Source organism: Phocoena sinus, chromosome X (assembly GCF_008692025.1).
Source record: "Phocoena sinus isolate mPhoSin1 chromosome X, mPhoSin1.pri, whole genome shotgun sequence".
NCBI lineage: Eukaryota > Metazoa > Chordata > Mammalia > Artiodactyla > Phocoenidae > Phocoena > Phocoena sinus.
This window is the reverse complement of record NC_045784.1, coordinates 62,734,749-62,746,021: the sequence shown is the minus strand read 5'-3', so window position 1 is coordinate 62,746,021 and position 11,273 is coordinate 62,734,749. Positions and strand designations below refer to the sequence as shown.

The following is an 11,273-nucleotide window of genomic DNA, read 5'->3' as shown; positions in this document are numbered from 1 at the left end:
TAGAAATGTTGGCATCATTCTGTTTAATATTAGGAATAACCCAAAGATGCCCAAGTTTGCCGTCTCTATTTGACTTTGTAGTGGATGTCCTAGCCAGCCAGTAAGAAACCTGTAAGTTGATTACCTTACTTCTGTTACTCATAGATTCACAGAAAACTGTGCACCACTTATAGGCACATGATTAGATATCGCAGAGTTTAGCATGGTGGCTGACTTTGAGATCAATATATAAATATATAGATATAGATAGATCGATTTTTTCTTTTCTGGTACGCGGGCCTCCCACTGCTGTGGCCTCACCCGCCGCGGAGCACAGGCTCCGGACACGCAGGCCCAGCAGCCATGGCCCACGGGCCCAGCCGCTCTGCAGCAGGTGGGATCCTCCCGGACCGGGACATGAACCCGTGTCCCGTGCACTGGCAGGCAGACTCCCAACCACTGCACCACCAGGGAAGCCCCCGAGATCAACATATTTTTTTTTTTTTTTTTTTTGCGGTACGCGGGCCTCTCACTGTTGTGGCCTCTCCCGTTGCGGAGCAACAGGCTCCGGACGCGCAGGCTCAGTGGCCATGGCTCACGGGCCCAGCCGCTCCGCGGCATGTGGGATCCTCCCACACCGGGGCACGAACCCGTGTCCCCTGCATCGGCAGGCGGACTCTCAACCACTGCGCCACCAGGGAAGCCCCAACATATTTTTTAAAAAGCCAAGTGGAATTCTAGAAATCAGATACAGATAGAAAATGTCATTTTAACCAGATATCAAGCAGCAGAGCAACAACATTCCAGAGCTCTTGCGATAAATGCAATAAAGGATGTACAAGATCTGAACGTACAAAAGGTAAAGCTAAATACCAAGCTGAGAGATTCCAACATTAAAGAAGACCCACAAAAAGAGAGCCATCCCATGTTGGTGACTAGGAAGGCTGGATATCATAAAGATAGCCAATTCTCTCTTAACTGATCCACAGATTCAATGAAAATGCAATCCAAATCTACCACAGATGAGTTTTCAGGAAACATGTCATGCTGATCCTAACATTTATATTTTAGAGTTTAGGAAGGGCAAAAGGCAAAGAATAGTAACGATGTGCCTGGAGATGATGAATAAGGTGTGAAGACTTGTCCTACCAGAGATCAGACTGTCTTACCAAGAGATAAAAATTAACACAGTGTAGTACTGGCACAGGAATAGACCAATTTATCTGTGGAACAGAACAGGGAATTCAGAAACAGAGACACACGAATAAAGACCAAAATGACTCCAGACAGTGCCAAATGTTCCCTGGAGATGCAAAATCTGACTGTGAATTACGAACCCCTGCCTGAGAATCCCTGACATAGGAATACGGAGCGACCTTAGAAACACACGCTGAATTTTGTAAAAGTAAGTTACAGAATACCGAGGACGTGTGTTTAAAAGGCATGCGTGTACAATATTCCACATCCAAAGAGAGAACAGTTCGGGAAACAAGGTTTGGAGAGCACAAAGCTCTACTTCACTTCCGGAGTTAAACGGCCGGCCGCCCAATAAAGCCAGCGAGAGGAGAACTGGGAGGGAAGCGACGAGTGGGGCAGGACTTTGGTCAGTGACCTTCGGATGAGCTTGAAGCTCATTGGTCGCTGGCCATAGCAGTGGAAGGTGAAAGGCAGAGCTGGAAGCTCATTGGCCTTTGAAGGCAGAGCGGGAAAGGGAGCGAGAGCTGAGTCTTCCTTCAGGTCTCCTGTCCCAGCAGATTGATTCTGACCTGGTGGAGGCTGGGGTAACCAGAGACTGGCATCAGGAATAGGACCCTCATTCTCCACACCTCTTCTTTCCTCCCTCCCTCCTGCTATGGATCCCCAACCCCTTCTCCTCTCCTCCATCTCAGCCGGGTACCTCATGTCCCGCCCCGCCCCACCCCCACCCCCACCCCCACCTCCCACTCCACACCCAACCCCAGCCCCCTTGGCTGAAGTCTTGTGGGACGGACGACCGCTTGCTGAGGCCTCCTGACACCTGGCCTCTGGCCCCTGGGGCAGGGCTTATGCCCCTCCCTTTGATTCTGAGGTGGGTGTGGCAGGGAATGGTCGGGCAGCCTGAGAGGAGGTGGTGCACTCTGGGTGCGGAGGAGGGGAAGGTGTGCTCAAGCGTGATTGGTTTTTTTTGTTTTTTGCGGTACGCGGGCCTCTCCCTGTTGTGACCTCTCCCGTTGCGGAGCACAGGCTCTGGATGCACAGGCTCAGCGGCCATGGCTCACGGGCCCAGCCGCTCCGTGGCATGTGGGATCTTCCCGGACTGGGGCACGAACCCGTGTCCCCTGCATCGGCAGGCGGACTCTCAACCACTGCGCCACCAGGGAAGCCCAAGCATAATTGTTGAAGTTTGGAGAGGAGCATGGAAGATTGTTGGGAGGCTGTGGAGGGAATGCACGGGTTTGCATGAAAGCAGAGAGGGTGTGTTGGTGCAAGAGAACAATTAGTGTAGTGAGGAGTTGGCTTTTGACTAGATCAGGGTCTGGCATTCACTAGGGGGGATCAACAAACATCTACTTGATAAATAATTGAGGGAATTAATGAAAATAATGATTGAAACAGGGGCTTGAGATCCAGCACAATGATATGATTTCATGAGATGCAAAGGGGTGTCAGTTTAAAGAGGGAGCAAGAGAATAATTAAGATTTCGATGGGGTGCAAGAAAAAAAAATCGGAATGGAAGGTGAGAGGAAGATTGAATGTAGGGCATACAGGAGACTAATAATAGAATTGAATGCAGAGGGGCATAGAATCATGAGTAGGGAGTGAATGAATGCATGAGGTTAGGAAGACAATTGTGGAAGTGGATGCCAGGAATAATAGCTGGGCATAGCAGAATACAAGATGATACATGAGAAAGGGAAGTAGTAATTGTTCAAGGGGGCGTGAGAGTGCATGTGCATGCCTGTGAAGGGTGTCTATGTGGAGTGAAGGTAGGCAGAGAGACTAGTAATTGGATTGAAAATATACAGGACCCATGCCCAGAGTTTCTTGGAACCTGCCTATGCATGAGTGGAGCTCCCTGGGAAGGAGGCTACACGAAGTAAGAAGGGAGGGTACAATCTCATTTCAGCGGTGAGCTGGGTGGAGGAGAATCCAGCCGCCGCAGATGGGGTTTTCCAAGGGCAGAGGAAGTACGTTGTGGGTAGGGGATCATGTGGCCACCCTGACCTCCACTCCTTGCTCTAGAACCATGGATCCTGATGAAATGCCTGCTGTGCCCAGCGGCCCCCCTGACTCCACCACTAGACTTGAGACCGGAGCCCCATGGGGGATTGAACCTGGCCCCAGAAGAGCTAAACGTCGCAGAGCCCGCCGCCACAAACACGGCATCACTGACCAAGTCAAGGACCAGGAGCACTACTGCCTCTTCGAGGGCTGCGAGTGTCACAAGTGTGCCCTCTTCTCGTGAGTATGGTGTCTGACAAGGGGAGGGCAGTGGGCTCCTCTAAAGGTGACTGACTTTAGACCTGCAATCCCCCACTTTAGGGAACACTGCAGCATCTTGCCTGCTGAGAGTACCTTGAAGTCGGAGCAGGGGCCACTCCGAAAGAGGCACCTGACTGAAGGACTGATAAGGAGTGGGACCACCTCTCCCAAAGCTCACAGCCATGTCAACAAGTTGGCCATTCAAGCAGGAGTCCCCAGTGAGTATCTCTGGCCAGGGAGGGTGTCTGAGTTTTGGGTGTAGGGAGCATGAGTAGTTCTGTCACCAGTCCTACCACCCAATTTCGATGTGGCTTTGGGCAAGTTACTCCTTGGGCCTTAGCTTCCCCAACTATAAAACCTCATCAATATTATCTACCAAGTGTTGGTGGGCTGGAGACATCTGGGGGGGGGTGTGGTCAACAAGGTCCACAGTGGGATGAGGCCTCAGATTGGGTGGGAGGTAGAGTCAGGGGGAGACGGTCAGGGGGAAAGGCTCACCTAAGCTGTCCCCAGTCTCTCACAGTTGGGAAGGAGAACATCAGCTTGAGGCCCACCTCTGTGCAACCCCTGGGGAGGAGTCTGGGGCCAGTGTGGGAAGCTTCCACCTCAGCCACTGCCCAGACCCCTTCCTGTGTCCTGAAGACCTGGGTACCATCTCTAACCCTACTGCAACTTGCCATATGACCCTGGGGGGGGGGGGAAATACTTCTCTCTGGGTCTCATAGTCCCCAGTCCCAAAATGAAGAGTAGGACTAACTGGTCTTCAAGGTCTTCCCAACTCTGCCATCCTGGGCTCCTATCGTTGTCCTAAAACATGCCCACATCTCCTTTCCATGGCCGGCTTGGTCCCTGACTCCAACCTGTGCTCTCTGCTCCTGCAGGCAAGCTCCCAAGGAGCTCTGCTGATGGGTCTGGCCTCGGAATCTTTGTCTCTGTCCTGGACTCCAGCACCCTTGAAGAAGCAACTAACAATTTCTCTTTCCAGGAAGACACACAGACTCCCTGCCCTGCCCAGCAGGTGAGTAGAGTGAGAAGGACCATGGAGCTAGTTGTATATTTTGTTATTGAGTGCCCAACCTTCTGGTTAAGGCCATGGCAGCAAGAAAGAGGAAGTGAAGGCAGTGCGGTGCAAGTGGAGGAGGAGGAGGAGGAGGAGGAGAAGGTGGCATCTCAGACTATGGGGCAACGACAGAGCTCTCCCAGATTTGCCATTTCCAATTTGTGAGACTTTGGACAAGTAACTTTACATCTCTGAGCCTCTATTTTCCTATCAGTGTACTGAGAGGGGACAATATTCTACACCTATAACATTGACAAGAGGACTAGCACAAGGCCTGCCACATAGCAGGCCTTTGACAACTGGAGGCTGTTATTCCACATGAAACAAATCGATGGGATAGAAGCTCCTGCTGAGAAGGGGGGCCATGATGGTGAGGCCCACCATCTCACCCAGGCGAGAGTCTAATAACCATCAGAGAAAAGTTCCTGGAGATGAGCCAAGCTGGCCCTTCAAGTGCCTTGGGAAACTTGATTGGGGAATATGGAGGCAAGAACCAGTCCTTGGACAGGGACAGTAATCACGTCACTCCAGGTGCCTTGAAGATTAAAACACAGACACCTCTGACTTCCCATAATCTTTACTGTTGCCTTGGGAGTTTTGAAAAAGCTGGGAGGAATTAGTGTCTCAGGAAAGATATAGGAAAAAAAAGATACAGAAAAGAAGACAGTCCAAGCCACAACGACTAATGGCCAGCTGGCATTCAGACTCCCGCATGCAGATATTGTAAAATCCTTGCTCCTCTCTCTCTACTGGTAGTATGTGCCTGCCAGAGGGGTAAATCCCCTGGCTTCTCCTCTCCTTGTTCCTAGATGCTCAACTCTGATCCTCCAGCCCTGTGCCACCCTTAACCCCCTTCTACTGCAGCCACGGATTCTGGGGAAATTGTGGAGTCCAGAACCCTGGCAGGGGCCAAGCTTAGTGAAGGAGAAGAGCAGAAGGCCTCAGGGTGGCTGGGGACTGAAGGGGCACGGGGGAGGTGTGGGTTCCCAGCTCCCATTCTCTCACAGCCTTTGCTTTGCAGGCTCCCAAAGCTTCCGACCAGGTCTCGGTTTCTGCCTCCTCAGAGTGGCAGCGAAAACTGGAAGCGGCCGAGGCTCTGCTGGCTCTCAGAGAATCTTCCCAGGCCCCTTCTGGCTCCATCTCTGTGCTCCAGCCCTGAGTTGCACCAGGTAGCCTGGTCTTTGAAAGGAGAACATGGGGTTGGGGATAGTTGGGAAATGGGAGGCGGTTGTGTTAAGCAGGGCCTGACTGGGAAGTCAGAGTTGGAGGTGGGTTGGGGGTTGAACCTCTTTGGGCCCAGGCAGCCAAGCTCCTCAGTCTGACTCTTGAAGTGGCAGTACATGGTTGTTCAGTGAATCATCGGTTTATCGAGCATAGTGCTCAACACCAAATGTCCAGTGCCCTGATGTCAAGAAATAAGGAAACCAAGTCCCTAAGAGTAGCAGGGACTTACCCTAGGGCATGCAGCATATCAAGTGGAAGAACCAGGTCTCCTGACTCCCAGCCCAGGACTTTCTATCCAGACCCCTGAAGTCTGCTGTGACCTGGGAAGGACATACATAGGTGGTAAGAGCCTAGTCCAGAAGGAGATCTGGTTCCTGCCTTCAGGGAGCTTCCAGTCTCAAGGTGGAGCATGGATGCCTTCACAAGTCGTGTTTTGCGGCTGTATCTCACTGATGAGCCTGGGGAGGAAGGACTGGAGGTGAGATAGACACCTGAGGAGGCTGAGAGGGAAGGCTGGGCACGACCAGACCAAAATGGTGCATTCGGTATGGAGTGTGAGTGAAGCAGCCACCCTGAAAGAACTGCTGGAACAGAGGGGATGAGGGTGGAGAGGCTACCAGTCACGGAGGTCTGGCATGCCAGGCTTAGGAGGTTAGATCAGCCACTGTGGGTGATGAGGAGCCAGGGAATGTCTGAACTAGGGAGGAGCATATTCAGAGACACTGGGCTTGACAAAAAGAAATGTGGTGGCTGTGATGGAGGGTTTGGAGGAGGCAGGACTTGAGGTGGGCAAACCAGCAAGGAAAAGTTCTGTGCAATACAGTCCAGGTGACAAAGCCTTGATTGGGAACAAAAAAGAGGGGAGAGCCAGGAGGGAAAATGGATGTGACCTGACCTTGAGCCCTTTCTTTGTGTCTACAGCTCCTGCTGTAGATAGAGGACTTCAGCCTTCTAACCCCTCTCTTGGACCTGCGCCAGCCAGCTCCGTTTCTCTGCCTAATGGACACCTGGGGTGCATCTCCCCCTTGAGCTAGAAGCCCAGAGGGGGAGAACTCACTAAAATACTGCCTATGTATGCATTTGCAAAATGCTTAATGTCCAAAATTCTTAACGTCTTTTTCTAAGCCCTTAGGCGCTTATATAAGCTTTCAGACCCGTTTTTTTATACGGGGCAATTCCTTGACTGAGGATGGATATTCTTGTACCTCCATCCTTTACTTTCTTGGACCCCAGGGCCTTTTAATGTCTCTTATGAAAACAGGGTTTTACAATCTAAGCTGATCAGTCTCTAAATAGGGTTCTGTGTGAGTCCATATGTTCATCTGCCAGAGGTTTTATTGGATTCATGATTGTGAACATACTGGCACGCTCATATACTTATCCATGCATGTGAAAATCTGAGGATGTTTTCATTTTGTGTCTAGGTTTGTGTGTGTGAGCAAATAATAAACCCTTGTTGTAAGGCACTGAGATATAGGAGTTGTTTGTTACCACAGTATAACTTAGACTCTCCTGACTCTAACAGACTTGTTCAATTCACTTTTCAAAGGGAGAAGCTCTTTACTCAATAACTGGGATTTCTTAACATGGCTAGATAAGAAAATGGTAGAGAAAAAAAAAGGGTAGGAGATTTATTCATTCAGCAAGTAAGTGCCTATGCCTTTCCTGGCATAGACTGCTGCCAGTTGTCCAGAGGGCCACAAATTGAGATGTCTGCAGAATCAGGCAGATTATATAAATGAGTAGAGCAGGCCAGATGGGGTCTGGCCAATTGACAGTGCATGCTCTACCTAAGGGGGCAGCTGTCACTTGGCTCTAGCCAATTGTTGCCATGCAGGAATGTGGACTCATTGTTGCCCCATCTCCTGATTTTTCAAGAGAAGATGAAATTCTAGATTTCTATGCAATATATCTCAATTTTCAAATGTTGGCTCTGGTTTCCCTTTAAGTCCTTTACATGGGCCAAACAACACATCCAAGCAGGCCAACTTTGGCCAATGGAATGCCAGTTTGATTCTAGTCCAATATGTATTTTACAGTGGGGGGAAACTGAAGCCAATCAGGACAAGAAGAATCAAAGAGGGGAGATGAATTAGACCTGGGGACTACTTTTGAAGGACCCAGGAAATACAAGGAAGAATCATTATCATTTCGTTATTCTGTGTTCACCATATACTAAGCACATATAACCTCACAACAGCTCTGTAAGCTAAGCATTATTATCACCCTTTTACATATGAGGAAATGCACTCAAAGAGTTGCACAAGTGTTTGACGGGAAATGTTTAGCCAAAGACGAGTGGAGACTCCCTTCTCTTTGCCTTGCCCTAAATTAGCTAATAAATTTACTTTTTTACAAAGTGTCGAGTGAGAAGTTCAAAGCTTCAAGCCACAGACACCCAGTCAGAAGGGTCTTTCAAGAATCATCCCTTTATTTCATACTCAAAGTAACAATCTATAGGAATTGATCAGATCTACCTGCACTTGATTCTCAGTCCTCTGCTGATGTTCATGATCCTGCCCACCCACCCCCACCACACCCCGACACGTGTTGTGCTATACCTCTTTTAAAAGTCTCTTAATGGCATAGTATGGGCGTCTTAGGACATTGTTATAAATGGTAGACGTTAAACATCTTTCGTGAACTATCCTTTGGTCGCAGGTTTAAAATATCACTTTACATAACAGTTGTGAGTTAGCCCTTGACTCTGGTATGGTATATAACAACACTGGTTGGATCTGAGGATATCCACCACACCAGGGTATCTGCAGAGTGGATCAATCTCAACCAGTGCCATGCAGGTAAATGTTTAACAACAGGCTCTGTGGAGGAGGACGAGGGTTGGAAGAATCGCACTGTGTTGTAGCATTTGCCGATTTCAAGCTACCAACTTGATGGCCTTTGATGCAGAGTTGGGAAGAGATGCATTTCCATCATTCAGTTACAATAAATAAGCACAATCTCAAGAGCATAGCTAATAGAAAAATGTAGGAAAATAATTAGGAGTCGATGACTTTTGATCATGTATTATGTTCGTTTTCAATATAATGTATGTAATGTAATTGTTGCTGTATACGATTTAGTTTTAATAACAGCTGTGTTTAAAAGCTGGCTCACAAAATTATTGACAATGTGATAGTCGCCTCTTATGTTCCAGTAAGAGTACCCTCCAGCACTCCACTGCTTTCGGCTCTTGCCCAGAGAGGCACCTCTTCCAAAATAGGTCACACTAACACTGCAGGGCTTGATAGGGCTGCTACCACTGCTTTCTGACCAAGAACAGACTAAAGTGAGGAGAGAGTATTCGTTATTGATTTTTAAAAAATCTCTATTGGAGTATAATTGCTTTACAATGGTGTGTTACTTCCTGCTTTATAACAAACTGAATCAGTTATACATAAACATATGTTCCCATATTTCTTCCCTCTTGCGTCTCCCTCCCTCCCACCCTCCCTAACCCACCCCTGCAGGTGGTCACAAAGCACCTAGCTGATCTCCCTGTACTATGCGGCCACTTCCGACTAGATATCTATTTTACGTTTGGTAGTGTATATATGTCCATGCCACTCTCCCACTTTGTCACAGCTTACCCTTCCCCCTACCCATATCCCCAAGTCCATTCTCTAGTAGGTCTGTATCTTTATTCCCGTCTTACCCCTAGGTTCTTCACGACAATTTTTTTCCCTTAGATTCCATATGTATGTGTTAGCATACGGTATTTGTCTTTCTCTTCGGACTTACTTCACTCTGTATGACAGACTCTAGGTCTATCCGCCTCATTAAAAATAACCCAATTTCGTTTCTTTTTATGGCTGAGTAATATTCCATTTTATACATGTGCCACAAATCTTCTTTATCCATTCTTCCAATGATGGACACTTAGGTTGCTTTCATCTCCTGGCTATTGTACATAGAACTGCAATAAACATTTCGGTACATGACTCTTTTTGAATTATGATTTTCTCAGGGTATATGTCCAGCAGTGGGATGGCTGGGTCATATGGTATTTCTATTTGTAGTATTTTAAGGAACCTCCATACTGTTCTCCATAGTGGCTGTACCAATTCACAGTCCCACCAGCAGTGCAAGAGTGTTCCCTTTTCTCCACACCCTCTCCAGCGTTTATTCTTTCTAGATTCTTGATGATGTCCACTCTGACTGGTGTGAGATGATACCTCGTGGTAGTTTTGATTTGCAGTTTTCTAATGATTAATGCTGTTGAGCATTCTTTCATGTGTTTGTTGGCAATCTGTATATCTTCTTTGGAGAAATGCCTATTTAGGTCCTCTGCCTATTTTTGGATTGGGTTGTTTGTTTTTTGTTATTGAGCTGCATGAGCTGCTTGTAAATTTTGGAGATTAATCCTTTGTCAGTTACTTCATTTGAAAATATTTTCTCCCATTCTGAGGGCTGTCTTTTGGTCTGGTTTATGGTTTCCTTTGCTGTGCAAAAGCTTTGCAGTTTCATTGGTTCCCATTTGTTTATTTTTGTTTTTATTTCCATTTCTCTAGTAGGTGGGTCAATAAGGATCTTGATGTGATTTATGTCATAGAGTATTCTGCCTATGTTTTCCTCTAAGAGTTTGATAGTTTCTGGCCTTACATTTAGGTCTTTAATCCATTTTGAGCTTATTTTTGTGTATGGTATTAGGGAGTGTTCTAATCTCATACTTTTACATGTACCTGTCCAATTTTCCCAGCACAACTTATTAAAGAGTCTGTCCTTTTGTGTTTCCATACAAATTGTGAAATTTTTTGTTCTAGTTCTGTGAAAAACGCTGGTGGTGGTTTGATAGGGATTGCATTGAATCTATAGATTGCTTTGGGTAGTAGAGTCACTTTCACAATGTTGATTCTTCCAATCCAAGAACATGGTATATCTCTGCATCTATTTGTATCATTTTTAACTTCTTTTATCAGTGTCTTATAATTTTCTGCATACAGGTCTTTTGTCTCCTTCGGTAGGTTTACTCCTAGATATTTTATTCTTTTTGCTGCAATTGTAAATAGGAGTGTTTTCTTTATTTCACTTTCAGAATTTTCATCATTAGCGTATAGGAATGAAACAGATTTCTGTACACTAATTTTGTACCCTGCAACTGTACCAAATTCATTGATTAGCTCTAGTAGTTTCCTGGTAGCATCGTAGGATTCTCTATGTATAGTATCATGTCATCTGCAAAGAGTGACAGCTTTACTTCTTCTTTTCCGATTTGGTTTCTTTTTATTTCCTTTTCTTTCCAGATTGCTGTGGCTAAAACTTCCAAAACTATGTTGAATAAGAGTGGTGAGAGTGGGCAACCTTGTCTTGTTCCTGATCTTAGTGGAAATGCTTTCAGTTTTCCACCGTTGAGGACGACGTTGGCCATGCGTTTGACATATATGGCCTTTCTTATGTTGAGGGAAGTTCCCTCTATGCCTACATTCTGCTGGGTTTTTATCATAAATGGGTGTTGAATTTTGTCGAAAGCTTTCTCTTCATCTATTGAGATGACCATATGGTTTTTCTCCTTCAATTTTTTAATATGGTGTATCACGTTGATTGATT

The 11,273-nt window shown here is 46.9% G+C and overlaps 1 protein-coding gene across 1 annotated transcript; it reads left to right on the top strand.

The window, feature by feature from the left end:
• Positions 1–3,206: 3,206 nt before the first annotated feature.
• LOC116748107 (doublesex- and mab-3-related transcription factor C2-like) lies at positions 3,207–5,661 on the top strand. The gene is made up of 4 exons (XM_032620967.1): positions 3,207–3,421; positions 3,503–3,660; positions 4,324–4,460; positions 5,524–5,661. The coding sequence occupies exons 1-4, from the start codon at positions 3,207–3,209 to the stop codon at positions 5,659–5,661; spliced, it is 648 nt and encodes a 215-aa protein (XP_032476858.1).
• The last annotated feature ends 5,612 nt before the right edge of the window (positions 5,662–11,273 follow it).